This window comes from Filicampus tigris, chromosome 8 (assembly GCF_054856515.1).
Source record: "Filicampus tigris isolate MCC_2025a chromosome 8, RoL_Ftig_1.0, whole genome shotgun sequence".
NCBI classification, from domain to species: Eukaryota; Metazoa; Chordata; class Actinopteri; order Syngnathiformes; family Syngnathidae; genus Filicampus; species Filicampus tigris.
The window spans coordinates 14,982,463-15,010,421 of NC_141224.1; the positions used below are offsets into that span (position 1 = coordinate 14,982,463).

Here is a 27,959-nt window from a genome sequence, read left to right on the forward strand (position 1 = left end):
TGACTCAGTGACGTGTAAAAGCAAATATAGCCCCCAGCAGAAGTTTTACAGTCTGTGTGATCATCTTGGCTCCTAACTGAGCCCGCCCCCCTGAACTAGCATACCGGTCACAGCAAGTATTGTGTTGAACTAAATCATTCACTGCTTCTCATTTGTTTCTATGGTTTTTTATTTTCCAAACAAATCGCTTCCTCCTTCAATGTTTAACCTCTCTGAGCTCACAGGCCCAAGCCGGGTTGGGTTGAAGTCATCAATAACAGCTCGTTGAACTCGTGGTTGGTCATCATTTACATGACTCACTCTGCCCTGGGGACCAAAATATTTAGTTAGATGCAAAATATTTGTACTTGGCGGTCCACAGAAATTGTACGGAGGAGCATTTGCAGGCAAAATACATGTTTATTTGTTTGATTAGCTGATGTTATAAGAATATAAGGATGGAAATCTAGTGGTGCTTATAATACAACACAATACAATTTTATTTATAAAGCGCATTTACAATAAGTGCTTTTAAAACACTATACAGTAGAATGAAAATGGCCTATTGACTACTGTTGTAAATGAGGGAGTGGTTAATGATGTCGAGCATTGTTTTGAAGCATTCTACAAAAATGGATTTAGTACTCAATGGCATCTTGAAGGCAATTTTGGTCACACAATGTTAAATTCACACACGGAAGCCTTTTCAGCTCGACAGCTCTCATCAAACCACTTCCCGTTGGCCGTGGTGGCCAACACGCCGCAGTTCTGGCTGAGCCCGCCGTCCGGCTGCATGGTGATCTCGGTCTCCCAGTTCTTGAAGCGCAAGTTGGACCCCGACTGGTCCAACCACTGGCCTTCGGTCACCATGTCATTGATGCCCAGCCAGATGGGCTCGTCCCGGCTGATGCTCTGACGCACATACGCGTACAGCTGGTCGTTTTCATCGCCTGTGATGGGAGTGCTCAGGCTGCCCCCCTTGGCGATGCAGTCGTCACTGGCTGCGTGGAAAGTCTTCTTGACCGGATCGGCGAGGAAACACTTGCCCGGGACCTTCGTTCCACGCAGACACACTGACATGCATGGAACAAAATTGACAGATTACATTAGATTATCCATGATGTGGTATACTTTGGATCAAGAGCTGTTGCTTTCGATTGACATAAAATTTGATTATTGTACTCATAATGTAGTACGCTTTGAATCAAGATCTGTTCCTTTCTACTGACGGATCAAATTAATTACCAACGATGTGGTATGCCTTGGATCAAGATCTGTTCTTTACTATTGCTAACCATGAAATTAGATTACACATGATGTGGTATACCTTGGATCAAGTGATGCTGCAGTCCTTTCCTTTGCTAAAATTAGATTACACATGAATCGAGAGCTGCTCCTTTCCATTGAAAAACTATAGGATTAGAATACATATGATGTGGTATGCCTTGGATTGAAAGCTGTTGCTTTCCATTGACAAACATGATTAGATTGCGCATGATGTGGTACGCCTTGGATCATGACCCATTATTTTGCATACATCAATTATTATCCATGTATATGACAATGCTATTATTATCAGGGTCAGTCAGCATTTATGAAACAAACTTACTTGACTGCAGAGATTGCTGCTCCTTCAACAAGTTCAGGTCATAAACAATGTCTTCTATTTGTTTCTTTAGTTCCTCAATTGCAGCAATGGTCGAATCTGCCATGATTCAAAGAAACGAACAGTTAGCATCACATCCAGAGGCCAAGTGTGAATATTGACCTTACCTTTCTTTGGGCTTCTCTTCTTTTCTGTTGTCTGCTGGTGTGTGCATTGTATCAACACCAGAAGGTGAAACACCAAGCAAAAGTATTGCACGCGTTCCATGATATCCTTGAGGGAAACTTTTCAAACGCCAAGATGTCAGCCTGCACCTTTGCGTGCGGGTTGAAGCCACACTGCTGAGCGGTGAAGCGGTTAGACGAAGACCGCTTATCTCGGGCAGCTCAAATGTTTTGCAGATGTCTTACAGACGTTTGTGTTATTTGGGAAAGCGTGAGGGGAGGCGGGCAAGGGGACTGCGCAAAAACTTTTGGCAGTACAAAGACAAGACTGTTTGGTTTCGAAATGTCTTCAGCCTGCTTTTTAAACATGTTGATCAGAATTATTGAAGTCCCCTACCAAGCATTTAGTCAGTGCTTCTTTAGCCGTACAAAATACTAGCCAGGTGAAGAGCTATGTTAAGAGATTCTTATACTGCACGTGAAAGATATTGCAAGCGATGATTTCAAAGAACATCTGATGGTATCACAGGTCAAAGGTCAGAGCATGTTTCTTTTCAGCACCAGTCACATTTTCAACAAACTTTCATTTATTCTCATTTTTGCTGAGCTCTTCCCAAACTTCGGGGTGGGGCCGATTTTGGGGTCGTTTTTTTTAGTGGGCAGCCAATTGTATGTTTTATTTTCTATCATTAGTGTACAATTATATGGCAATATACTGTATGTTGATTTAATATACACAGAGCAGTCACAACATTATAACCACTTGCACAGTACTACTTATAATGACATCAAAAATCCTAAAAGGTGATGCTCAGTTTTGATTGACAATGTCAGCAGCTGTAGGACTGCACTTCACTGCGAGAGATGACTATCTCAGTAAGTTACAAGATAGTAAAACCCATTACAAAAAGTCAACCTTATGGGTCCTGGCTTCTCCAATCAAATATTGTCATGAATTTTTGATGACAAAATGTTTGGAAAACTGCAATCTGCATTTTGGCTTTTTCGAGTATTCACTGATGTGAAGGCAATCTACTCATTTCTGTCCGTTTTCCTCCATATTGGTTTAATTTCAAAATCATTATGTTATTATGATTCTATAATTATTATATAATTGTGTCAATACCAAACACATTTTTCAACCATATGACGCTCACAGACAAAATCACAGACACCAAGATGTGGTCTTATAAATATAATTAAAACAGAACAGATGCAAAATAAACGAAGCAGGTAACACATCGTCTAGTAATAAGACATTCATTGAAAATACGTCCTTTACAATGTACAAAAGTTCAAAAGGCAGCATGTATACATCCACAACAAGGAGTCCTGCAGTGTTTACTGCTGTGTGCACGGCCGGCACAGCGAAAGTAGTGCTTGGGTCAAGCAGTACTAATTATCACTCAAATGCATAGTCGGTCAGTTAATTAACGCATTGTAGTCAGTGCAAAATGTTTCAGACAAAACACAATCTTCACAGTGGCTGTAAGCTCCAGTCGGTGGAATACTGATAACACATATTTGTTTAGCTGGCTTTGTTATTTTGTGCCACGTTCCCTGATCTCTTGCTGCTGATGCATGAACATCTTTTGCCCTGCTAAGATCTGATCTGTGTGTTTATGTATCGTAGTGTCAGTGCTGTTTAATAATAAGCAGCAGCTGTGTTGATAATACAAATTGACCTCTGTGTGGATTAGCCCGGAAGCCCCGTTGTGCTTTGTGCACATTTGATCATGGCTCAGCAAGGTCGTAAGCACTTTGGATTAACGAAAAGCCCTTTGCATCGCACAAGTAGTTCAGCTTCTCGGGCATATTCCTTTGACACACAGTAAATATAAAAAGAAGTTAAAAATGCAAACTAACACAGACTTATCAAAATCACAAGAAACAGAATTAAATGGGCAAAACATGAGGACACAACATGCAGAAATGAAGCATTCAATGAATAGTTGTGCTACATGTTTGTGAAAAACAATCATCTTCATCCTGCCAAGCCTCTCCCCAGTGTTTGGCTCCAACCCACCAGGCTACGTTGGGCAAAGCACTGGAACAACAGACAGATAAATATTAGCGACGTGCGAGGCCTCGGCATGGAGTCAGTGGTAAAAATCAATGAAATGAAAATAAAGCCAAGAGGGGAAAATGTGAAAATATTTAAATCCATAAATTACAATACACATCACTAACCACAACATTAAAGTGAAGTCAACCCAAACATATTTTTTTCAAGAATATGTTCCCAGAAAGCCCAGTAGTTTAAATATAGCATTCTGATTAACATTGCGTTTGTGGAATATGAGTTAAGCAGTAAAATCCACCCGTTTTTAGCCATCTCAGGGGGCGGCCATTTTGTCACTTCTGCTGACTGAAAATGACATCACAAATGCTCAGGGCTCAGATAACAACCAATCATGGCTCAGCTTCAGAAACCAGGTGATCTGTGATTGGTCGCTTATTCCACAACGCAATATTGATCAGAATGCCTTGTTTCAACTAGTGGGACTGCATAGAACATATTCTTGAAAAAAATATGTTTGGGTTGACCTCCACTTTAAGAACACACACAAAATTCACAAGATCCAAAACAAGAGTGACACTGTAGAAAGTAACTCTTTTAACAATAAGTTTATTATTGTGGTTGAAGTTTGTGGTGGACCAAAATATCGAAAACACATTTGTGCAAAGCAGTTTCACATCCACTGGAAATTACAACCACAATAAATATATGATTATTTTTAAACTGGTATTGAGCAACAATTGAAAATGCAGAATTTTTGGCACAGCCCTTATTGGACTGTATTAGATCATTAAAGCGTGCATGTGTAGTTAATATTATGGCAGTGTATATAATCATATCCAGTGTATGCCACAAGTTGATCAAAAGTGAACTTGCAAAAGTGAAGTGCAAAGTGCTTGACTGCAGAGATCAGCGGCTCTGCACGTTATCAGGGATCAGCCATGTGGCATGGTGATGTCGGTTAGTGAAGAAGGAGTGAAAACTGGGGTCAAAGTGCACCACAGTTACAAAGTGGAAAAAAGGATCCCTGGCCAGAGTGAGCAACAACACCACAACAGCGCGGGTGACAGGAAGAATGTCACAAACCTCCCAGCCAGTCGCTCACACCACAGCTTGCAGAATGCAAGGCAGCATTAAAGCGTGAATTCAAGTAGAAAGACAAATGAATGGAATAAGTGGAGACAGCGTGACCAAGAAGGAATGTTTGTCACCAAAAATAAATGTTCTAATGAAGTAATATTTGAATTGGGTGTTTGCGCCAAATTTGCGGGGGAAATATACCTTGAACAGATTTTGGTCACTGAACTGTCATAATCATGCATCAATGAACTGTTTGTGGCGACTTCAATACAGATATGAAGAATCCAACCAACCATGGTTAGAAGAGATGATTTTATTGAAGGGATGTACTGTATGAGCCTGAATAACATCACACTGTGCATCTCCGATTGATGATATATTTACAAATAATACGGAAAGCAATATGATAAGTGCTTTATTACTGAACAACATTAGTGATCACCTGCCTGTCTTTTCAATTTGGGAGTATAATTATTGGAAGAAGAGAGAGTTAAAGGAAAATAAAGTAGAAGAGGTTATGAACTCAGGCTGCTATAACTGCTCTTAGAAATGAGTTACTGAATTGGAATTGGAAGAGTGTATGAGAGGATTCCGATTTGGACAAACCGTATGGGTTATGTTTGAGATATATTTAAAATGTATATGATTAAAAACTTCCCCATGAAGCAGTATAGTGATGAGTAAAATATGTATACTATCCGTGGATGACGAATTATTGCAAAATTGCAACCCTAAAAAAAAAAAAAAGAACAAGCGGCTGAAGAAAAATATAAGAAATATAAAAATAAATGAATAAATATTATGAGGGAACCCTAAACATAGGTTGACCTCAGCAAGAAAACAAATAGGGGGTGTAAATTATGATATACTGTAATTTAAGGTATTTTGATAAAAACATGTCACAGACATGTTATCAAGACACCTGGGAAATGTTTTACACTGCGAAAACAAAGCACATTAACCTGAACTCTCCTTTAAAGTAGAAATGACTGTGGCAGCATTTAAAAGTACTTTCGTCCAGCATTAGTTTGAGTCTTTATGTCGTAATAATCGGGGACAATCAATTAATGAACAATCTTCAGATATTGCTGCAATTGTTGTGCAGTGCCTGTACAGCTAATAAAGGTGACACCGTTTTTGATGATTATAAACAAAAACCACAACAATAAATTTACAGTTTAACGAACATGAACAGTCTGTAGCAACATGCGCATTGCAAAATGAACTTGGAGAAGGGCCTACCTTTGAGAATGTAGTCTGTCAGGAGGGCCGGAACCTTGTCACTGTCGTCTCTCATCGCGTGCAAAACTGAAACGTGGTAAATGGGAGTGAGAGGTCACTTACTAATAATGCCAAGGAATCAAACTTCATGATGCAGGACGAAAGGAACTTACTTTTGATCAGGATCTGAAGGTCCTCGATGGAAGGAGGGTGTCCTTTTTTTTCATACGGGATGACGGTGGTCAAATACTACAAGTGATAAAAAGTAGCGAATTATCAATGAGTTCATAAGAGATTTACTTGATCAAATAAAGACTCTTGCAGCACACATGTTTATTGCAGGAACTTGAACTTCACTATATGGACAAATGTATTGGGACACTTGACCTAAAGTGGACATACTTGGGAAAGTATTGGTCCGTTCATGGATCAAAACACCTTTTGTGATTTTTACCATTTAGTACCTTTTTAGAAAACACGGAAAGTGCACTGACACATTCAACAGTTAGACAATTAAAGCTAAATACCCTGACTTCTTGGGAGTAGTAAAGGTCCAGCTACTACGTGAAAAATACAAATGAACCTGTCTATCACTGCATCCGCTCCCGAATGTTTGTCGAAAGCTGTTTTGGAGAGCAGAGGAGATGCCTTCCATGCTAAAACGCTGAGGACGAAGGAAAGAGCAGTGAGAACTGAAGGAACATCGATGCTGTGTTGTCAGCAAGTCGGCCACAAATAATAAACTCACTGATCTGAGCGACTTCTCCGCGTGGCCTTGCGACATTCCCGCCGCTCCTTTAAGCTTCTTCTTCTTCTTCAGCGCCTCGCGGTGCTCCTTCTGTCGGTTTTGCACGTCGATAAGCGCAGAGATGAAAGTGTTCTTCACCTCCTTCTCAAAGTCCAGCTCGTCCCTGAGAGCCAAATGCTGCACCAGCTCCTCCGAGAGCCTTGTGACGGCGTCCTCCGTCTCCTCCAGACGCTCGTTCAGTTCCGCCACGTTGAGTCGATGCATTGCTGCACGCACACACTTGTTAGTGATGCAGTGATCCAGCTACAGTACATTTACTGTTTCTAAATAGTAGCAATAGTTCCATCCATCCATTTTCTATTGCTTAACCTGTTCGAGGTGATTAGTGGGAGGCGGTGTACACCCTGGACTGGTCACCAGCTATTTGCACGGCACATATAGAAACACGACCATTCTCACGTAAATTCATAAATGAAGACAATTTGGAGTCTTCACTAAGCCGGAGCTGGCAAAATTTTCAGCATCCACATTTTCGCTTTTGAGAACAAACAGATGGGCTAGGTCATTTGGAGATTAGGTTCAAGCGGAAGTCAACCCAAACATATTTTTTTCATGTTCCCAGCAGGCCCACTAGTTGAAACACGGCATTCTGATTAATTTTGCGTTTGTGGAATATAAGTTAAGCAGCGAAATACATCAGTTTTTAGCCATCTCTGGGGGGCGGCCATTTTGTCATCTGTCGACTGAAAATGACATCACAGCTGCTCATAACGACCAATCACGCCTGATCAGTTTTCTGAATCTGATCCGTGATTGGTCATTGTGAGTAGTTGTGATGTCATTTTCAGTTGACAGAAGACAAAATGGCCGTCCCCAGAGATGGCTAAAAACGAGTGCATTTTGCTGCTATAAGAACAAATCTCTGAATGCTCTTGAATGCTCAAAATGTCTGAGAAGCGGTGTAAAATGACACCAATTCCCTTGTTTTGTGTAAGCTGTGTAACGTATAATTCGTTAGTCACCTAACCTGTGGAGTTGGAGTTTTTACTGTTGCAGCGTTCACCTAACTCTGGGATCAAACCCGCACGTCAGGTTTGGGAGCACAGAGTGCTGACCACTGAGCTGGCAACCCAGGCCGGCAACTACTGTATGCTCATCATAACTCTATTAGACGGCACCGCAAGTGACATTTTTCAATCATGCAGCTCAAGTTGGCATCCGTTACACTTGACCCGAAGTATTTTTGTTGACCGCAGGGTGGGTAAGGTGAGGACAGACCTTTCTCAAAGTATGGCCCCTAGTATATGGACAGTGACAATATACAAAAAGGTTTCTTTTGTTTTATTATCTATATTAAATCAATTAATCAATCATTTATTGCGAAATATGAATAAAAAATAAAAACATGAATAAATACATTAATTAACCGATTACACTGAAATAACTGATATATTCATGTAACCAATATTACAGGATTGTTGAAACTGCTTGGTGGGCCGGATCAAGAAACGGCGTGGACAGCATGACACAACTGGACTCCTCTTCCTTGTTAAAGGTGTTTCACCTTTAATCCAAAAGGCTTATTCACTTCTAAACTTTAGGTGTGGTGTCCTCCTATTGACATATGTCTCTAGTGGGTGTGTCTCCTGAAGGTGGTCACATGTTGTTTGGATTAAACATGAAATAGAAATAGATACAACAACCAAGAAGGGTCCAGTTGCCTCAATTCTACTTTTGGCGATTTGCATGACCTTGATGACTGAGAATCTCCACACTCACTTTTTTCATAACTTGGACTTCTTCTGGGGCGCTGAACATCCAAAGAGAGCATGGACAGGTCAGACTGTGAAGGATTGTGCACTGCTTCAAAGTCAGACGAGTCCTGCATCATCTCCTCAATCTCCTCAATCACCTACACAGCGAGTCAACACACACATCAGGCCTGCAATTATGCCAGTGAGACACACTTCTAAATCCTGGCTTAAATTGCATCATCTGTATTAAAAAAGCTCTTATGCGCCACTCACCTGCTCGGCTGTGAAAAGAGGTTCCTCGCCGAGACACGGGACGATAATGGAGTGCATGTCCAGTTGTTCCCTCAGCTCCTCGACTTCACACGCATCCGCCGCGACGTCACTCGTCTGACTCTGAGTAGACGCCACAACAGGGGGCCGAGTGATTTAATCATCCGTGGCTCACAGCATGGGTGAGATTTGTCAGATAAATAGAAGAAAGATTTGGCGGGTAGTAAAAGTGGGACACTGTGGGAGGGTGGGAGGCGTTGAGGGGCGAGTCACTGACCGCATTCTTCTCCGGGTTGAATGTGGACATGTGGAGGGAGCGTGTTCGGGAATGTTTCCAATCCGTCTCCATCACCTGTCCGTAGCTTTTGGTTAAAGCATTCCAGATCCTGTTAGTACATGAAAGGGAGCATCAGATGCTTCTGTCAGTTCCAATCAATTTGACTGTATTATTTTTTCATTGTTGACAACTTCATCACGGACATAAAAACTCTAGATGCACTGCTTTGTTCTATTCACTTTTTTTTTTAAATTCAAATGATAAAAATGAAAACATTACTATAGGATGACAAAAATAAAGAAATAGGTGAACAAAGAGAATCTGAGTGGCTCCACTCCAAGCCTATTGAAATACTCCCATGTTACCATGCCACACAGACATACCTGTACTTCCTGTTACAGAGTATCAAAATTAACTACAGTACCAACAAAAATCTATACATAATGTGTGTGGGGTGTCCTGCAATACTATATAATAGGCTCCTGTTAATCCATGTCCCTAAAATGGACAAGCATTACAGAAAATGGATGGATTTTGTGGTTGTAGTGTGCAGCGATGTGACAGATTTCCAATGGTTGGGTTTCCTTACTTTCGTTGCTTATGAGGACCAAAATATGAGAAACACCTGTGTATGATGCAAAGAAATGCAAACTACAGTACAGATCAATCTCATTTGCTTGTTTTGACATAAATAATACACAGTAACATATGTACTAAATGTTAAGTTTTTTTCTTCAAAACCTACAGTACAGCGTATGACTAACATGATATATAACGAATGTAATACAAGGAACAAATGTTTTATATGAAAATTTGACTAATGTGGCATTCTATATGTGAATACGGAATGACTAATATATTTCATATGCATATGTTTTACATGTACAGTACATTAAATATCAAAGGTCACCAACGTGGTGACCAACAATATTTTTAAGGGCAGATATGAAGCAAATTTGTTATATTAGAAGTGTGTATTAAACTGGTAGTTATCAGTAACCAAGAAGTAGCTGCTCTCAGTTTCAAAACCATACAGGGGGTTCTCTGTTTACTATATACACACGGTATGCTGCAAAATGCCTAAAAGTGGTTTCATAGGAAGTATTCATCGCTTAACAATTGCGCTAGCGTGGGCCTACGTACAAATACGTCACCGACGTTAAGTTCGCCGTAAACCGATAATTCATTTTTTTTAAATAAACAACTAATTTTTATGCAAGACGAGGTTATTAAAAGTGGTGTCACGGCCAATGGCGGCATTTGAAGCGTGTCATTAGGTCAAAATACATCCTCAAAATGCTGATAAATGATACAAGGCAACAACAACAACACTCACTCATCTCCCTGCAGAAACGTGTCCTCGGTGATCACCGTCACTTCGTCTCTATTGCCCTCCGTGGAGCTCCCATCACCGAAGCACAAAGACAAAATTCCGTCAAAATCGTCCACCAGCTCCTCCGTGTACCTAGTGGCGCCGGTTTCCCCTTGGGACTCCGGAGGTCCCCCATCATCATTGCCGTCGACAGCATCCAGGAAGAGCGTCTCTGCGGCGGGCACAGTTCCTTTCAGCGGCCGATCTGCACACAAATTCGGCCAGCCGTCGTCCAGACGGGCGGGAGGCGCCGCCATAGCCCGCCCGAGTCAGCCTACTGGCTGTGGCTGGATGGTGATGAATGTGCGGGGCTGACAGGCCGTGGCATCCCCTCTCTTCTTCTTCTAAGCCCGCAGCGAGGCCGCCAGGCAGCCTTCCTGCAGCCGCGGCTCAGGCTGCACGTAGCCGACTAGTGGCTGCTTCACACCGCACATAATGACCATGAACACAACACTCATCAATACCTCATCATTATGCACTGCTAACTGCTGCAAGGTTTGAATCACTCCTATGTTTACGAATTTCCAAACGATGTAAAGTGATAGCGCCCCCTGTGGGGAAAAAACAACAAAAACTCATCCAAAGATCAGTGCGGCAACTTTGTTTGCATTAATATTAATTTTTGTAAACTTGTATTTTTTACGAATGCTGATTGTTAAAAAAAAAGGTTCATTCAAGATAATAAAAAAAAAATCCGTAAAAACGTATTCTATGAAGTGAAATATACTGTGTAATTGAATGACCAAGCGGCACGAGTAGTTCCTGGTGTCCCCAAAAAGATTGACTAATTCCTATAATTGCCAGAAGACAGCAGCAAAGCACTACGTGAAATTCCTCAACTAATAATTCCTTGGCACAGAATGCATCAGCAGGTCGCCTGAGCACAAAAACAGCAATTAGGTGAGAGTATCCAAATTACTTTGGGTCCTTAAAGACAAATTAGGATTCAGAATGGTTAAAGTCTTCATTGAATCTTGAATATTTTTCTGAGAAAATCCATGCAAGCAAGGGGAGAACATGCGATCAACAACATAAAAGCATTCTGTTGTAAATTTGGATTTTCATTTGAACTCTGACAGAATGATGAATTTCCTTGTTCTGGAGAAACTCCTTTGCTCTTTTAATTTTTTGTCAGTAGATTCATACTGCAAACGCAACAACGTAAACAAAAAAATGTTACCAAAACATTAGTTCTGTAACTAAATATCTGCTTGCCTCTAGTTGTCCTCTGTATATGGCTCAAAACAAAAGTATCATCTGGATAAAGTACAAAAATCAAAGTTCGTCTCAATTCTGACAATTAAAACAATGCACCCACAAAAGGTTGAACCAACATTTACTGGAATTCAATAAAACACTATAAAAAAGAGCAATCCGGTGAATGACAACAGGCGGCAGGAAACAGTACCGGTTGTCCCATTCTTGTTAAATTCAGAGATATTATTCACTATGACATCCATACTTGGAACAATTAAAAAATGCTTTTGAAGGGTCCATGCATGACTACTTTTTAATAGCTATCTCCAGTAGCGTACAGTAGATGATCCAGTAGATGAAAAGGGAATTGACTGAATAAAAATGACCAATGTGAACCGCATTAAATAGTTACACACAAAAACATGTCTTATTGTCATGAAATAAAAAACACAGGCATGTGCCACTTAGATGATTATGATACATTGCAGTATCAAGTAAGACAAGGAAATAACACTTGACAAACTCAGAAATGGCTTTTTCACCAAGGACAAATAATGTGAAGTATCTATACACTTCTTGCTCATCTTGAAGACAATCAAGACTTCAACAGGATCCTGATGGGAAACAAGTGATTTGTGTCATTGTAGAAAACATGAGGTCAGTCTAATGGCCTTAAAAAGTGCTGAAGCCTATTAAAGGGTGGTAGCATCATCTCACGCCAGTCTTCATGTCTGATGCTTTCAGATTTCTCTTCCAAACTGGAGGAATCTATTTAAAAAAAAAAAAAAAGACAATTGAAATTAATTTAATCAGGCTTTTTTAAATACCAAATTTAAGCCATGCATATGGGTGAAAAGTGTATTACTGATGGTAGTAAAGCAGGCTCTAAGTGTCGCCCTAAAAATGACAGCAGTCGCCGCCAAATCAGACCGCTGCCAAGGAACATGAATCCTGTAACCAGCCAAAAAACACGAGGGTCCTAGAACACAGACAAAATATGTCAAGAAATATTATTTTGGTATACCGCCCTTGGGATAGATATAGCTTGCCATGCACTTCTAAAATCAAACCTCACAAAATCTTACAGCCCCAAAAAACATTGACAAATATTCATAATATACAATAACCGTTTGATCGACCCTTGCATCATATTTCCTAAAAGATACCTGTCATGAATTTACTAATATCCCTTGGAAGACTTTATGGAGGTTACAACATACAAAAGATACAAAAACATGACTACCAATGAAGGCCAAAGAGAAGGAAATCTGACCTCTTCAAAAGACGACTCCAAATTCATTCCGAAGGCCACCCCGATGAGACCAAATAAGGAGAGTGAGAAGGTCCCCATGGTCAGTTGCAGGTTCAAACGCATCATCACATTTCGATGGCTAGAACAGACAGCAATTGACTTTCTGTTCATTTGGATGACCGGATTGTGTCGCAGATGCTTCAAAGAGCATTTATGGACACTAAAGCACACCTGTCCAGATTGATAAAGATGACACTCTCGGAGTCATCGATCAGGCCTTTCAGCTCCCTGGCCTTGTTGCCCAGCTCCTCAGCCTGTATGGGCCGGTGTGATGACATAAGCACAATATAAGAACACGGCTAGTTTCAAACCCACTTCATTGACATAGACAAACTAAATGTTTTTCTGTATAAGTCACAAGTGTTTATAAATGTGTAAACATCATAGATATACCATATACCTGCATGTAGTAATTATCCAATAAAAGTTCCATCTCCTCTGCATGGTCAATCCCCAAACTGCTCTCCTCACTAGAAAGACAGAAATCAAGTAAAAAAAAAAAAAAAAAAAAGCTCATCTAAGAATAACATTTGCTGTCCATACAAGTAAAAGATTAATAGTGCAATGTAACATTCACGCAAATTTAGGACAAAATATGGCTAGAAATGTCAAAATCACAAATACAATTTAAGCCAAAATCACTGAAATCTGGAAACTCGAATTGTCGAGTTCAAGAAACATTTTCTGACAGGAGATGACCAGAAATGTTTCAGAAATACCAAAATATTTACCATTTTCCATAGGTTGTGACACTTGGAAAGTAGAAATGTTCTCCGGAACGTACTATTCTTTACAACAATTGTACTTGTACTGGAGCGTCTGACTTACAAAACTCTCGGGTCTGTCCATTTGGTGAGACAGAGCTCTTCGATGATTTCGTCCTCATCCAAAATCTTCAGCAGGGAATCCTTGAAAACCTTAATGTCCGTCTCCAACTCCGATAAACTGTTAACAAGTTTCAACAAAAAAAGACAAACAAACGACAAAATGGTGTTAAGAAATCCACTGTAAACATCAAATTTGATACTTAGTTGATATTATTGATCTCAATACTAAAACCTGGTTGCTGAAAATAAGGGAGACATTTTATTTATAAATTCTAAAGCTGTTAATCGCAGACACTCTTTCAGCTCTGCTCACATTCGCTTCACTTCATGTGTCTGTTTGGTTACCTCTTACTGTTCTGCAACAGAATGTGTAGTTTACTTCTATCGGCAGACAGGCTTTTCGGATCCACCAGCGATTCCAAAATGTCCGATATTACTGGTTCAACTTCGTTCAGCCGGGTTTGTAAGTTGTTTACCTGTTGATGGAAGCCTGCCTGAGCCTTATCTTGTCACGTTGTTCAAAGCAGGTTCAAAGAAGAAGTGATTGCCCTCACCCGGTGCTGCAGGATGGCCTCCAGAGCCCTGAACTCAAAAGGCAGCGAGTGCGTCTGCGAGGCCAGCTGCGGGGCGAGCTCCAGCACTAGCCAGCGCTCCAATCCCAGCCCACGGAAATCCAACACCAAAAGGCAATGGGGAGTCACAATGGCTTTTAATGACTGCGGAGACACAAGCAGGGCTACATTAAGATGTCATTTGAACTAAAATCTCGAAAGACAGCCCGGTTTAAATGCTTTGCTTTGACCAAAAAATATATATATTTTGACTGACATCTTGTTATGCTTTTAGAATGAGTCAAAGGTCCATTAGTCATATCTGCTCAGTAAATATTTGCGGTGAGAGGCTAACTCGATAAAAGTCAAGCAGCAACTTAACATTAAGCTTATTGAAGTGTTGCTAGCTAGAGGGGCAGATGTTCCTAAGCAGCCCGGAGGCAGGAAAAAGTATTCAGGAACTCGAGTAAGTTACACGCACTCTGTCTTTTTACAGTAAACTAATTGTAAAGTATTTTTAAAGAAACTGCAAAATAATTAAACAACTTACAGGGGACATTCTGCCATTTATCCTGTCAATAATAAGACCAGTATTCTAATTGATTATTCAAGTTGCAACATTTGTTATGTGAGGAACCCTTACTACAGGATTAACAAAACATCCAAATGACAATGAAGTGTTTCGACTGATGAGAAAATGTTCTGCTACAAGTCCTTTGATTGTCTGCAGGATGGCCGTGAAGCCGGTTTGTCTCTTCCTGTTGTTGTTGCCGCTACTGTCGTCCAGCCAGGCTGAAAAACAAACATGTCTCAAGTCTGCGTCCACCTGTAGCGAGTGCATCCTGTCGGGTCCGCAGTGCGTGTGGTGCACTGACTCCCGTTTGAAACGTCGCTGTCACACCTCGAGTAAGCTAAAGAGGGCAGGCTGTGACACACGTCACATGTATAACCCCCAGGGACGAGTTCATGTCATGAGGAATGAAAGCAGGTATGGTAAAGCCCTGTGATTTTAGTATTCGGGCAACAGGGGCTGCAGAATACAGTACTGTAAAGCCAAATACGAGACACTATGTGCTCTATTTCATCCATGGGAGATATTATAAGATTGTCATTTAAACGGAATCGCTTAACTCCTATGGGAAATAACATGAAAATGAATTGATCAATTCGAGGGTTGAACTGTCATCATTATAAACGGTTATTAATTATAGTGGCAGTGTTTTAGGTAAGCCTTTAACATTATTAAGAGTCAAAGTGCTGAAAAAAAGAAATTAACCACATTTAATAAGATATAATATGCATGCCAAAAGCGATTATTAAAAATGGTGTTTCTTTTGCACTGACACTATTTTTACATCTTCGATTGAAACAGTAAAGATGAATAAACTCGGGCCTGTGTGAAAGCCACATGTCTAAGGTCTCAAATTCTATTGGAATTATGTTTACATCTGCTACAGGGGCTGAGATATGAATTATTTTGTAGGTGTTGAATTTCTGGGGAAACTTCAGGTTTTCAAGGGTAATTCCAAACGCAACCTTAGGTTTTGGGGAGCTGTTGAGCCAGGTGCTTTAGGCCTTAATGGGCTAGATAATTTCAATAAGATACGTTGAGTATTTGTGTGACATTTGAGGCATATTTTTCCCTGACCCAACCTTCAGGGCATTTGAATCTCTGTCTTGTACTTCCACTTCTCAAAGTCTCTGATGAACATTTACAGCACCGAGCCCACGGCAGAGACTCTGTTCCCGCAGCCACAAGAGGTGACCCTCCATTTACGACCTGGCGTGAGCGAGTCCTTCCCTCTTTACATCACCACGGCGAGAGACCGGCCAATCACAGAGCTGAATATGGACACCAGCCCCGTGCCAGCTGGAGTCAATATCACATTCAGCAACATAAGACATGGGAAGATGCTGGTGGAGGTCAGGATAGATTTGGGCACAGCATCAGCAAAATGTGTGCTCTTCTTCTTTGCTTTCATCTTAACCCGATTAAGGGGTTGCCGCAGTGAATAATCCCCATCCATCTCTCAGTGTCTCCCGCTCTAACTCCAGGAATCTGTCCAACATTATGACATCCTCAAATCTCCTCTTTGGTCTTTCTCTTTGCCTCCTACCGGACCGCTTCATTCTGAGCATCTTTTACTGAAATATATACACCGTCTTTCCTCTATAGATTGCACAACATGTCCACAATATCTCAATCTGCCCTCCCTAGCCTTCTCTCCAAATCTTCCATCCTGTGCTGTCCCTCTGATGATCTCATTCCTAATCCTGTCCATCCTTGTCACTCTCATAGAGAATATGAGCATCTTCATCGAGCTCCTGGTCATTGCTACAGTCTCCAAACCATTTTTTTTTTAAGCTTGTGCTCTTCTATCAGAAAACACTTTATATAATGACTATCCTTTATGCCCAGGTGAATGTTGTGGCCGCCCATTGTCTCACTAGTGACGCCATAAATACGAAGAACAGGACAGGGCCTTGGTCTGTCCACATTACATCTAGAAGTTTTTCACAAAGTGTCAAACTGGAGATAAATGTGGAGTGTGAGTAGCTGCAAAGTTTATTTCTTGTTTTTTTTTTCAGTATCGCAACAGTTGAGCTGAGGCACTTTTGGTTCATTTCCTCCAGGCGAGTGCGACTGCAAGGGAAACCGTGAGGAAAATAGTCCTGCCTGCAACAGCCATGGAGCTCTGGTGTGCGGCTCTTGCGAGTGCTACCAGCCTTACCTTGGACAACACTGCCAGATTGATCAAGAATCAAGCATTGACCGAGATGAGAGATTCTGTCGCAATGGGCCAAACGCTCCATTGTGCAGCGGTAGGGGAACGTGCGTCGAAGGTGACTGCGTGTGCCACAGTCGAGAAAACCCAAATGAACGATACACGGGGAGGTTCTGCGAGTGCAGCAATTTTGATTGCCCGTATCAAAACAACAGGTATATACCCACGATAAGAAGTTAGTTGTTTGATTAAGTTACTAGTAAGCGGTAAATCTGCTTCTCTGCAGGATATGTGGGGGTCACGGCAGGTGCGAGTGTGGACAGTGCATTTGTGACAAGGACTGGAGCGATGAGGACTGCAGCTGCTCCATCGATGCAACTTCTTGCATGGCATCAAACCAGCAAGTGTGTAACGGTAGAGGGATGTGTCTGTGCGGAAGCTGTCATTGTGACCCACCGTACGCGGGCCCGACCTGTGAGAGTTGCCCTACTTGTTTGGGCCCTTGTCAGACTCACGCAGAGTGTGTGGACTGCCGGGCGTTCGGAACAGTCGCCAAAAAAGACAGGTGAGAACTACTAGATTTAAAATCATTACCGGGTGTAATTGATTCCTCATTCTGACTGAGTCTGTCATCTGGTCACCAGGTGCGAGGCCGAGTGCAACTACCTCATCTTGACAGAGGTGGCAAGCAAAGAAGATATTCACGCACCGTGTAGAATGATTAGCCGTGTGGACTCTTGTTTCTTCTACTTTAGCATCTCCCAAACACCCGCAGGGACACATTGCACTGTGGCGACAGTGAAAGAATGTCCACAGTGGAAATGATCCAGAGAACTCCCAGCATTCATTTTGGGCGGCTTTAACATTGTATTACAGATCTTTTTTTTTTTTTTTTTTTTTAAACATTCATGACAGTATGCAGCATTAGATTGTATTATTATACTTCTCTAGGGGGTTATAGTGTCATACAAATAATTAAATATCATAGCCATGGGAAATAATATATTAAAGGTGATGTGTTTTGTTTTTTATGAAGAGACATTTTGTCAGCATTTTTAGCATACCTCCATTCGTAGGATAATGCAGTTGTTTCTGGTGGTGAGGCTGGTACTGTGCTGAAAGCGAAGGTCCCTTGCCTGAAGACTTAGCTCCTGACAAAGCTCGTTTTTCTTCTTCTCTACAAGTAGAGAAAAAAATGCATAACAGTCAGTTAAACGGTAACAACAATGGGATATTTTTTCATTTAAGTACTTCACTGAACTTTGGAAACTTCAGGTAAAACAAAACAAAACGAGGGAAACAAGCCGAACGCAAGCCAGGTGATGTAACAGAGCTCAAACAACAGTTTATCATAATAAACTATGCCACAATAAAAGTACTGCAGGAACAACAGCAAAATAAATCCTGAAATGATACTGGTACACCACAAAATGAGAGAAATCACAATTTGACTTTGGCTGGCATTTTCTTTTAGTTTCACAGTACATACCCTAAGTACAAAAATGCATCTTAGTTTAATATAATATTTAAAATTGTGTGAGTGTGAATGGTTGCTTTGGTTGTGCCCTGTGCTTAGCTAGATAGCAGTCTAGCTGGTTAAGAAAAAATATTTTGGATAGCTAGCTCAACGGTGACCCTATTTGTGTCAATGAGCAATAGAAAACGGATGGTTGTATGAATCAGATCCTGATGAAACTGGCCCAACATTACAGGTTCAACAAAGAAAATGTGATCAACATTATTTTTAAACGGCCAATAAGACAATTTTAACAATACCCATTGATTTATCTACAAGTTGCACACAAATCAACATAAATTGTTGAAAACAAAATAAAAACGGATCTTTTTTTCTTTAACACTTACCAAATGATGTAACATTTCCCTCTTGGTCGAATCTCATCTGTGAAATAATACAAGAAAGTACTTTAAAAGTGCAAATAGTGTGAAATCTGCTAAGGCATCACCCAGGCCACACGAGATCATTTTTGTTGTTAGCTGTCTCTCAGTGCCTGGACAGGGATGAGGGTCATTCAGTACTGAAACCGATTTTTGTTTGACCATCTATCGATAGACGACAGCTTACCACAACAAACGGTAGCGGCACAGTGGAAAGAGGAGCTTCGGTCATTCTGTGGCGGACAAAGGACACTGTTAAAAGACACAGACAATGTTAAAACAACATTTGTGAAAGTACAACTTAAGCACTACTAAGATAATTAGGTCTTTTGTCAAACTCACAAGTATTGTGAACATTTTTTTAAGCACTTGCGATTTGCAGATGCATTTACACATTGTAATCGTGTAGTGTTGTGTCAAAATGCTTAAGTACACAGCATTTAATTAAATGTACTAGAGTCAGCTGGAATAATTTCAAAAACATTCCCCACCCCCTTTTTAATACATCTTATTCAGGCACTGCACCGTTCTGTTTGACAGGTAATTCTACCGCTACTGCTGCTCTGTAGTTGATGTGTCACTTCTCTTTGGCAAAACCATACAAATATATAATGGGAAACAAAAAGCTAATTTGATCAGCGTACAAGTTTCGTCCTTCTTACCAGGCCATGATGCTCCCCCTCCTAGCATGTTCTTGTTTCTTGCCAAGCAAACTTGACCTCTTCTGCTTGACTCAAGCAGCAAATGACTAAATAGTACCTCAGGAGCACCTTCACATTGGTTGCACATTGGTGGCACCGCGTCCCTTGTGCAGTAGAGCATGGCACGACCAACCATGGGACGAATGGCTTCATTCGCTCCCATACAAGAGAGGGCACCAACTGAACCCAAAAGGCGCTTTGAATTCAAGTGTCCCCTGTATGGTAGATACATCCTTGGGCAGCTCATACACCTACTCAAAAGCATTCTGTGTAGTTTCATCTCCAAAGCAGCCTTACACTCAAGACCATGGCAAAAAAACGACATGGAATGGTGACTCAGTGATAAAGTGTGAGGCACTAGCCCCCCATAAAAAGACAAATGATGTTTTGAACATCTTAATGAACTCGAGTAAAATAATGTTTGCTAACGTATTTCTGCCATCACTGCGTTCTCACGTGACTATCATTCTGGACTTCGTGTTATGCTAGCTAGAATAGCAGCTAATCAGTGACATGCGCTCCGAGCCGTGTTATCGAGTTCAAATATTACTGACAATTACGTCAAGCACAAGAAATATAAGAGAGCTTCACGTCGCTAGCTACGAACTCAGATAAACCGACAAATAAAAACAACGCGATATCGGGGTGCTAATAAAGTTGTCGCGGTCACCGACTGGCGAAAACTAGGAAACTGAATGTGTCCTACCCATCATGCTCTGCGAGGACGCCAAAGCTCTTCAGAGCAGGTAGATCATTATTTTTGCATCTGACCAAAAAAAAGATCAAATTCAGGGGGAAGGGTCAATTTTATAATTTTAATTTTAAAGGTTCATAATTTTTTTTCTTCCGTGAATTGTGTCCTATTGTCGATGTGCTTCGAAGCCTCCTATGTAGGTCGTGTTGTCGTGAGTGTGCATTGAACACACAAGCTGCTACCACGGATAATCATCCATCATCAGCATCCCGAGGAGGAGGATGCTGCGGCGGGACCGTAGTCGACCGTAATCCGCCTCGTTCCAATCCAAATTCCATTCCCTTTCTCTCCTTTTGTACGTTTTCGGTGGTTGCTGCGATTCTGCATCATGTTCCCGTCGTGCTGCTCCAAACCGGCGAACAGCGACGGGAAGAGGAGCTCCATTGCCAAGCTCCTCCTGGGGGTGTTTATAGTGTACATGGCCCACACCGCATGGCTGTTGTACGGATTCCTCAACACAAAGTCCTGCGATGAGGGCCGAAGGGAGGGCTGCATCACCTCTTACCTGTCAGGCAGACCTAGACTGCAGGTACCTTTTTGTGCCCGTAACCCCCCAGGCTACAGACAGATATCTTGTATGATGTGTTTTTGTTGTCCGTCCAGCTGAGTGTGTTCACTTGCCTTGTACCAGACAACAGTCAGCTCAACCTGGCTCTGAGAATTGATCCCTTTGACCCGCACTCTACATTTGAGAGGTTGGTTTATCACCTGTATTACTTTATTGAATATACACTGATAGTTATAGTCTATTTTACGGTAGGTGTATATTCTCATATGGGGATTAGGGAATACAGTATGATGGCAATAATTTGGCAGCACTGGTATACTGTACTGTATTTACTATAGGGCAACATGAGCAGTTTTGGTTCTATCTTGAATGGCACCCGTTGATGCCTCCCATCCCACCCCACTACCAAAACACCCTTGCACATTCACACAGCGAAAGAAAAAATAAACACTTTGCAACGGACCGGATGTTTTCTATAAAACATATTGACTTATAAACAAATAAGAATACGGCAACAGCAAAGAATAATTATAATTAAGGAAGCAAGCAGAGATTGAAAAAAACCTCAAGGGAACTTTGTTGCATTAATTTTGTCTTTATTTCACAGTTGGCTTGCCTTCTTTAGTGTTATGGATGCAATTGGGAGATTACATAATAACGTATGTCATCAATTGTACACGAAAGGTTATTGTTTATTTCAAGTTTATTTCAACTGCATCGTACAGAGATGTGTTTCTAATATTTTACTTAGTATGTACTGTAATACTACTGTATTAGTATGTTCCACAACGCCGTTCTAAACCACCTTAGTTCATAAATGTTCACATTCTAAAAGTAAAATTAACATGTTGTAATTGTAGTAGATCAGATCATATGAGTGCAGTCGATTAGAATAGACTGCAGTCGCTGGTGATGAATGCACAGAAAACTGTATGGGAAAAACACGAAAGTAAACGTCATTTATTCAGACCGGCCTCTTATAAACAAAAGATCTTTATGCACTATTTCAACTAAGTGCTGTGTTGTGTTCGTCTGTGTGTGTAGACAGGTGAATGTTCCCCTGCCGGAGGAGACTCGAGCCAACGGCAGTTTGTATGCAGTAGTATACGTCCACAAGGCCAGTGTTTCCCCTTTGGAGGACAGCAGAGAGGTGCACCACGCAGCTCTGCTTACCACCCACATCAGCTCTGCAAACACTGAACGGCACAGAGACACACACAAGGTACACTCACTTCTGCTTAATCTCCTCAAGACAGGAGTTCAGAACATTCAGCGTGTGAGTTTCCTATCCTTTTAAAACTGTTAAATTCCCGCATAATAAATCAAGGGAATGACCTTATTAAAAGCTCAATTCAGTTTATTCAGATGTTTCATAATGATGAATTATGGCATATACAGTATAGGACAACAGTGTTGCTTTGTGATACGTTATTCGGACGATGTTTTTGGTTTGACTTGTGAATGCAAACTCGAGATATAAGCATTATACGGTGGCAGCAAATTCAATTCAACTCACTTCCCGTTGAAGTTTACTGTCAAAGTAAACATAAAACAAAGGAAATTACACCTTGTGTACTTAAAATAACCAAACCTTAGGAATGGCTTGCTAGCTTAATGCTAAAACATAGTGGGAAACACCATTGACATGCTAAAGATTAACATAGATAGTGGGCTTTATAACCCTTTAGGCAACAAATATTTTAACACAAACTGTGGAGCAAAACATGTCTTTCCAGAACAGTGCAAACTCTCCAATATCCTTGGCCAAAAGTAAACAAACCAGCAGTTCAATCTTAAGTGCCATTTCTCGCATATAGACGGGTTGCAATCCTGTTCCTCGAGGCCCGGTTTCCTGCCTGTTTTCCATCTCTCCGTGCTGCAACAGACCTGATTCAAATGATCAGGATCGTTATCCAGCTTCCGCAGACCTTGCTGATTATTTGATCACTTGAATCAGGTGCGTTGCAGCTGGGACGGATGGAAAACTGCAGGAAACAGGCTCCCTCAAGGAGCAGGATTGAAGACCCCTGTTATAGAATAATACTTTAAAAAACAACTACCATTTAATTTGTGTGTGTGACTTAATTAGAGGTCCAAATTAAAGCAATCTGTATCCCACTGGAGACCCCGCCTGTCGGTCACGATGATGTCAGAGGACTTCACCTTCACCAAGGGAGGACTCCCCAGCGACATGCGCCGCTACGTTAGAATGTAAGTCCCGTGATCAAATGTCGTCGAGTCATGCTGTATTTATCACAGCCATAGAACATTGATTGGATTGAAAGATAGGAGAAATTCACCAGGAGTGAATGCATCCATTGAACTTCAGCGTTCTGTCAGCTCGCAGGAAGGAAGACGGATCCTCTACCTTCCTCTGCTACTGATTGACGAGCTCAGCTTCAGAATCCGAGATCTCATGGTAAAGCAACCTCACACCATTTAGGGACTTTCAGGGAATTTTCATGATGATTCAAAAATGTAGTATAACATTTCCAGGGGAATTTAATTTGAGCTTCTCTAAACTTTTAAACTAAAAATGTCAACTATTCTACTTACGCTGCTAATTTTTTAACAAGGAGCTGAATGTCAAAGTTCTCAACAGGTGTCTGTTTTTTTTTTTTGATATCTTAATACTACTCTATGCATCCTTCCACAGGAGATCAACAAAAGCACCACCCATCTGCCACTCACTGTGTCCTACGAGGGCATTTCGCTGAGGAGATTTCGATTTTGGGTTCATCTCCATGATGTGGTTTATTCCCTGCGGCAGTTTGGTGAGGATGAATTGAGGGATTTGCTGCTTAAATTAAGTCTGAAATTATGAATTGAATAACTCAAATAACGCAGTTACAAAAGAGGTCGATGCAAAATACCCGCCTCGAAGTGACCACTTTTCCATTCGGACTAATGTTACGGTGGAATAACAAAATTGGCGCCATGGCAACAAGCCAAGAAGAAACCATCTGTAAACGACAGTGATTGTCCAAAGTTCGGAGTTATTTCACACATAAAAAAAGTTAAAGGGCAATGTGTCGATTGTAAAGCATCGGTGACACAAGGTAACAACATTATTATTCAAAATGAATTCATCTCCATAAATAATTTGTTAATTGAGTTCATCAAAATAATACAATTTAGACATATTGGTAAAATAAACTTTTTTAAACACATATATTTTACACACACATTTGAACTTTTTTTTGTTTAACTTCATCTACAAAAGACCTACTCCATGTTTTTCATTTAAAAAAAAAATAAAAAAAATCAAATGTGTTACAAAATTGTGTCCAGCCTCAAAGTGGAGAATTAATGCGACTTGCAATACATACTGGTCTTTGTTCACGCAGGCTTCTCCGAGGAGTACATAGATGAGATTAAAGGGACCCTGGTGGGCTCTAATCTGTACCTGTTAGTGCTGACGGCACTCATCACAGCCCTGCAAGTAAGACTGTGTGTCCACTTACATAATATGAAGAATGATACGTTTTCACATTGACATTTAGAGACCATCGGCACAGTGAGATAGTGGCTAGCAGTTTTGCCTCACACCTGTGAGGTTTGGGGTTCGAATCTCGATTTGTTGTGAATGGTGCACTCTAAAAACAGTTGGGTTAAAAATAACACAATTTTGGGTCAAAAATGGACCGATCCACAATTTGGCTCAATTTGAGGTTGTCTTTGCAGAAAACAACTCCAAAAATGGGCTCTTTTGTACAAAACAACCCCAAAAGATTGGCTCTTTTGTACAAAACAATGCAAGAAAGTGGGTCAAATTAACCCAATTTGTGTATCGGTCCATTTTTGACCCAAAATGTTATTTTGAACCCAATTGTTTTTAGAGTGTTGTTGTATACAGCGTCTATACAGTATGTGCCTGGAGTCCATTCTTGTATAGGGTACAGCGCACCTGCGCCCCGAATGAGGACAAGGATGGAAACTAGATGGATATGGTTTAAAAATGTCATTGTTCTCTTTTAACTTTTACAGCTCATCTGTGAATTTCTGGCTCTTAAAAATGACATAAGCTCTTGGAGGAAAAAGAAAAGCATGGCAGGAATGTCCAGGAAATCCGGTAAGAAGCTGTCATACGCAAAAACAATCGTTACATATAGGAAACAATAAAGTGATTACATTTTTGTGTACAGTTTTGTGGCGAAGTCTCGGCACTTTGCTGATTTTCCTGCACCTGCTGGAGGAGACTAGCCTGCTAGTTCTCCTTCCTGTCGGGCTGGCAGCATGTGTGGAGGTATTATTATGTCACGTCAGAAATAAGAAAAATCAGCAAATGGAAATTGTAAATAGACCCCTTGTATGCTGTCTCATCAGGTGTGGAAGGTGTTGAAAGTATTTCGGATCAACTTGCACTGGAGACGACCCCGTGTGAGTAGGGAATCAAACACGTTCACATGCGCATGCGTGCAAAGCGACGTGACAATCAGTATTTGGTCTCTGTGAAGGTAAACAAGCTGGATGAAGAAGAGCGGAGGACAGTGGAGTTTGACACGCAGGTGATTCAACCTGCCACTCTCATGATTTCATATTCTCCGTTTCCTTTGAAACATCTCACGTGTGGTGTTTCCCTCCAGGCGTCCGCATACTTGTCCTACTTGCTGTGTCCTCTGTGTATCAGTGGAGCCATTTTCTCTCTGGCCTACTTGCGTCAAAAAAGGTGAGCGGCTCACTGTCGTACTTGTCCTCTGCCTCATCATTTGTATTTGGAACAATATTATATCGAACTTATACAAGCTACTTGGGCACATACAGCTTTTTCATGTACATTTCGCTGATGTAGTGGCGTGAAAAGTGGGCAAAGACAGCTTTAATTATTCATTTAGTGCGTTAAATAATTTAATTGATATATATTTAAATAACAATAAAATAAAGAAAATGAGAGTGGAGTGGATTATATTAAAAATAAACTCTTGTGAATTTTTGGGGATTCATTTATACAATCAAATAATTGTTTGAGTAATTTGACATTTTTTCAAGGTTATTATTCATTTTATTAAGTAGTTGGTTGAATACAATTATAATTATCATGAATTATTAATAATTACTGAAATAAACCATTTATATTTCAACATTTTTAACACGCACTGTCTTTATTCATTTCATTAAATAATTGTTATAAACTGTGTACATTTATAAACAATTACATATAATATCAATAAAAATCACAATGAATTATTTATATTTTTTAAGAACAAAAAACACTCCCAAAATGGATCTTTGATGTCTATAGTGGCTGTCAATGGCAGTGGATTTTACAACTAAATATGAAGTGTGTGTGTGTGTTTATAGTAGTTATTCGCTAAACTAACACATGAATGAATTTCATTTTAACAGTTACTTCTCCTGGATGCTCAACAGCCTGGTAACTGGTGAGGTCATATTAACATACTTATTTGTAAATTTCAATTTCCTTACAGCTGCTGAATTCATAACATCTCTAGAAGGAAAAAACAGATTACATACAGTGTACAATTGCACTCACAACTACAAAGTAGAAGCTATCACAGCTGAGAATGGCTAAGATTCCACAGGGAAGTTAAAGCAGAAAGCTATGTCTGCCTCTGCAAACGTCTGCAGCAGATCATAAAAACAAGGGGAAACTGCATGTAATATTAGTTGCGTTGCTCTATTGATCTAAAATGTTGCTTTGTTGTCCTGTTAAATCTGTGGATTGTTTGGATATTTTGCAAATACATCTTATTTAGAAAGGAGGTTGGATAGTTTTTAGTGCAACTACGTGACATGACAGAGTTGCATATTTCAGTTTTCTCTTTTGGGGTTCTGAAAACTGATGACTAAACTCGTCTTACTTGACAGGAGTGTATGCATTCGGCTTCCTGTCTATGGCTCCTCAGCTATTTATCAACCACAAGGTAAGTTCTGCAGTCAAACCTTTTACAGCGTGTTGCCAAGGAGTTTAAACCCAATGTCATGTGGCTTTTCCTATCAGCTGGGATCTGTGAGCCACCTGCAGGGGGCAGTGTTGATGTACAGAGTGAGTGGGATGATTCCCCGCCCCTTAAATTCTCTATTTTTACATTTCAAGACGTTGCATTTCACATAAAGGTATATTTTTTCATCAGATTTGATTTGCCTTTGTGCCAGGGAGTGAACACGCTGATATCAGACCTGTGCTCCTGTGCTGCCATGTTCTCCTCTTCTGAGGCATTCTTGTCCTCTCACCAACTCTCCTGTTTCAGAGATGAGCTCTTCTTCCTCATCTACCTCTATCAAAGAAGGTAGCACATACTACTCTCTTTTACTTTTAAAATGGGGAGTGCGCTCATGGGCTTGGGATGGCTAGAATGGTTTTACGCTGGAATCCAATTACACCGCTGTCTGAATGTTCATAGAAAGAGCAGCACAGGCTTCCTTATTGTTTTGTCTTGTCGTTTTCCATCAGGCGTTTGGCCCCCAAGGCCAGAAGATCCGAGTGTGGATCCCACAGCAAGAAAGTAAAGACTCAGTGAGCACCTTAAACAAGTGAGAGGGTGGACTCGGCGGCAGCAGCTTCTGATCTTGCCCTCATCCAGCCGTTACTTTCACACTTTACACTTACAGCAGCATAAAATGCAGTCAGTGCAGCCACCGTGTGTATTTGCTTTGTTATGCTCCATATGCTGTGTGAGTGAAGTCATTTTCACTCATTCATCCTGGTTATGCCACAGTTGCTGAACCTGCAAACTGACACCTCTTAATGATTTGCTCTCCCACACTTTACTATAGCTCATAATGTTTGTTGCACATTTCCATTGCAAATGTAAATAGTCTGAATGGAAATTGCTGAATATGATGATTAATACCATCCTTGGAACTGATTTTTGAATGTGAAAAAGGCATGCACACACACACGTATGTGTGTGCCGTTTCTAATCAACTTCAATTTGACTGTATATGAGTTTGAACTTCATGAATAAACAATGTTATTGTTTGCACAGTGACTTATATGAACAGGTAAAGTACACCTTTGCATTTTTGTGTACT

General features: G+C 40.7%; 5 protein-coding genes across 8 annotated transcripts; 2 read left to right on the plus strand and 3 right to left on the minus strand.

Annotated features, from left to right (window-relative positions):
• Nucleotides 1–202: 202 nt before the first annotated feature.
• On the minus strand, nucleotides 203–1,976 carry clec3ba (C-type lectin domain family 3, member Ba). The gene is made up of 3 exons (XM_086038317.1): nucleotides 1,753–1,976; nucleotides 1,589–1,684; nucleotides 203–1,052 (listed from the first exon to the last, which is right to left on the minus strand). Exons 1-3 carry the CDS (start codon nucleotides 1,850–1,852, stop codon nucleotides 652–654), a joined length of 597 nt encoding a protein of 198 aa, XP_085894443.1. The 5' UTR covers nucleotides 1,853–1,976; the 3' UTR covers nucleotides 203–651.
• Nucleotides 1,977–2,929: 953 nt separating this feature from the next.
• Nucleotides 2,930–11,028, minus strand: fez2a (fasciculation and elongation protein zeta 2a). 2 transcript variants are annotated; one of them, XM_086039129.1, is made up of 10 exons: nucleotides 10,456–11,028; nucleotides 9,120–9,228; nucleotides 8,846–8,965; nucleotides 8,598–8,730; nucleotides 6,819–7,084; nucleotides 6,654–6,734; nucleotides 6,244–6,319; nucleotides 6,092–6,157; nucleotides 4,856–4,881; nucleotides 2,930–3,796 (listed from the first exon to the last, which is right to left on the minus strand). In XM_086039129.1, exons 1-9 carry the CDS (start codon nucleotides 10,746–10,748, stop codon nucleotides 4,871–4,873), a joined length of 1,155 nt encoding a protein of 384 aa, XP_085895255.1. In that variant the 5' UTR covers nucleotides 10,749–11,028; the 3' UTR covers nucleotides 2,930–3,796; nucleotides 4,856–4,870. The 2 variants fall into 2 exon arrangements, with proteins under 2 accessions (XP_085895255.1, XP_085895254.1); XM_086039128.1 differs by lacking the exon at nucleotides 4,856–4,881.
• A 782-nt stretch (nucleotides 11,029–11,810) lies between these two features.
• mrs2 (magnesium transporter MRS2) lies at nucleotides 11,811–20,513 on the minus strand. The gene is made up of 12 exons (XM_086038831.1): nucleotides 19,663–20,513; nucleotides 19,188–19,252; nucleotides 18,968–19,004; nucleotides 18,169–18,281; nucleotides 14,382–14,543; nucleotides 14,173–14,303; nucleotides 13,829–13,945; nucleotides 13,401–13,470; nucleotides 13,172–13,254; nucleotides 12,962–13,079; nucleotides 12,554–12,667; nucleotides 11,811–12,456 (listed from the first exon to the last, which is right to left on the minus strand). Exons 1-12 carry the CDS (start codon nucleotides 20,024–20,026, stop codon nucleotides 12,397–12,399), a joined length of 1,434 nt encoding a protein of 477 aa, XP_085894957.1. The 5' UTR covers nucleotides 20,027–20,513; the 3' UTR covers nucleotides 11,811–12,396.
• On the plus strand, nucleotides 14,658–18,550 carry LOC147143885 (integrin beta-1-like). Its single transcript, XM_086038832.1, has 7 exons — nucleotides 14,658–14,844; nucleotides 15,109–15,366; nucleotides 16,097–16,301; nucleotides 16,798–16,927; nucleotides 17,013–17,319; nucleotides 17,391–17,669; nucleotides 17,749–18,550. Exons 1-7 carry the CDS (start codon nucleotides 14,798–14,800, stop codon nucleotides 17,927–17,929), a joined length of 1,407 nt encoding a protein of 468 aa, XP_085894958.1. The 5' UTR covers nucleotides 14,658–14,797; the 3' UTR covers nucleotides 17,930–18,550.
• Nucleotides 20,193–27,906, plus strand: LOC147143886 (lipid scramblase CLPTM1L-like). 3 transcript variants are annotated; one of them, XM_086038828.1, is made up of 18 exons: nucleotides 20,193–20,447; nucleotides 20,584–20,984; nucleotides 21,059–21,150; nucleotides 22,008–22,185; nucleotides 23,053–23,174; nucleotides 23,304–23,382; nucleotides 23,620–23,737; nucleotides 24,311–24,405; nucleotides 24,951–25,035; nucleotides 25,109–25,209; nucleotides 25,290–25,343; nucleotides 25,421–25,471; nucleotides 25,550–25,632; nucleotides 26,310–26,344; nucleotides 26,793–26,848; nucleotides 26,926–26,970; nucleotides 27,081–27,214; nucleotides 27,379–27,906. In XM_086038828.1, exons 2-18 carry the CDS (start codon nucleotides 20,784–20,786, stop codon nucleotides 27,443–27,445), a joined length of 1,596 nt encoding a protein of 531 aa, XP_085894954.1. In that variant the 5' UTR covers nucleotides 20,193–20,447; nucleotides 20,584–20,783; the 3' UTR covers nucleotides 27,446–27,906. The 3 variants fall into 3 exon arrangements, with proteins under 3 accessions (XP_085894954.1, XP_085894956.1, XP_085894955.1); XM_086038830.1 differs by having other exon boundaries at nucleotides 20,819–20,984; XM_086038829.1 differs by lacking the exon at nucleotides 20,193–20,447 and having other exon boundaries at nucleotides 20,459–20,984.
• The last annotated feature ends 53 nt before the right edge of the window (nucleotides 27,907–27,959 follow it).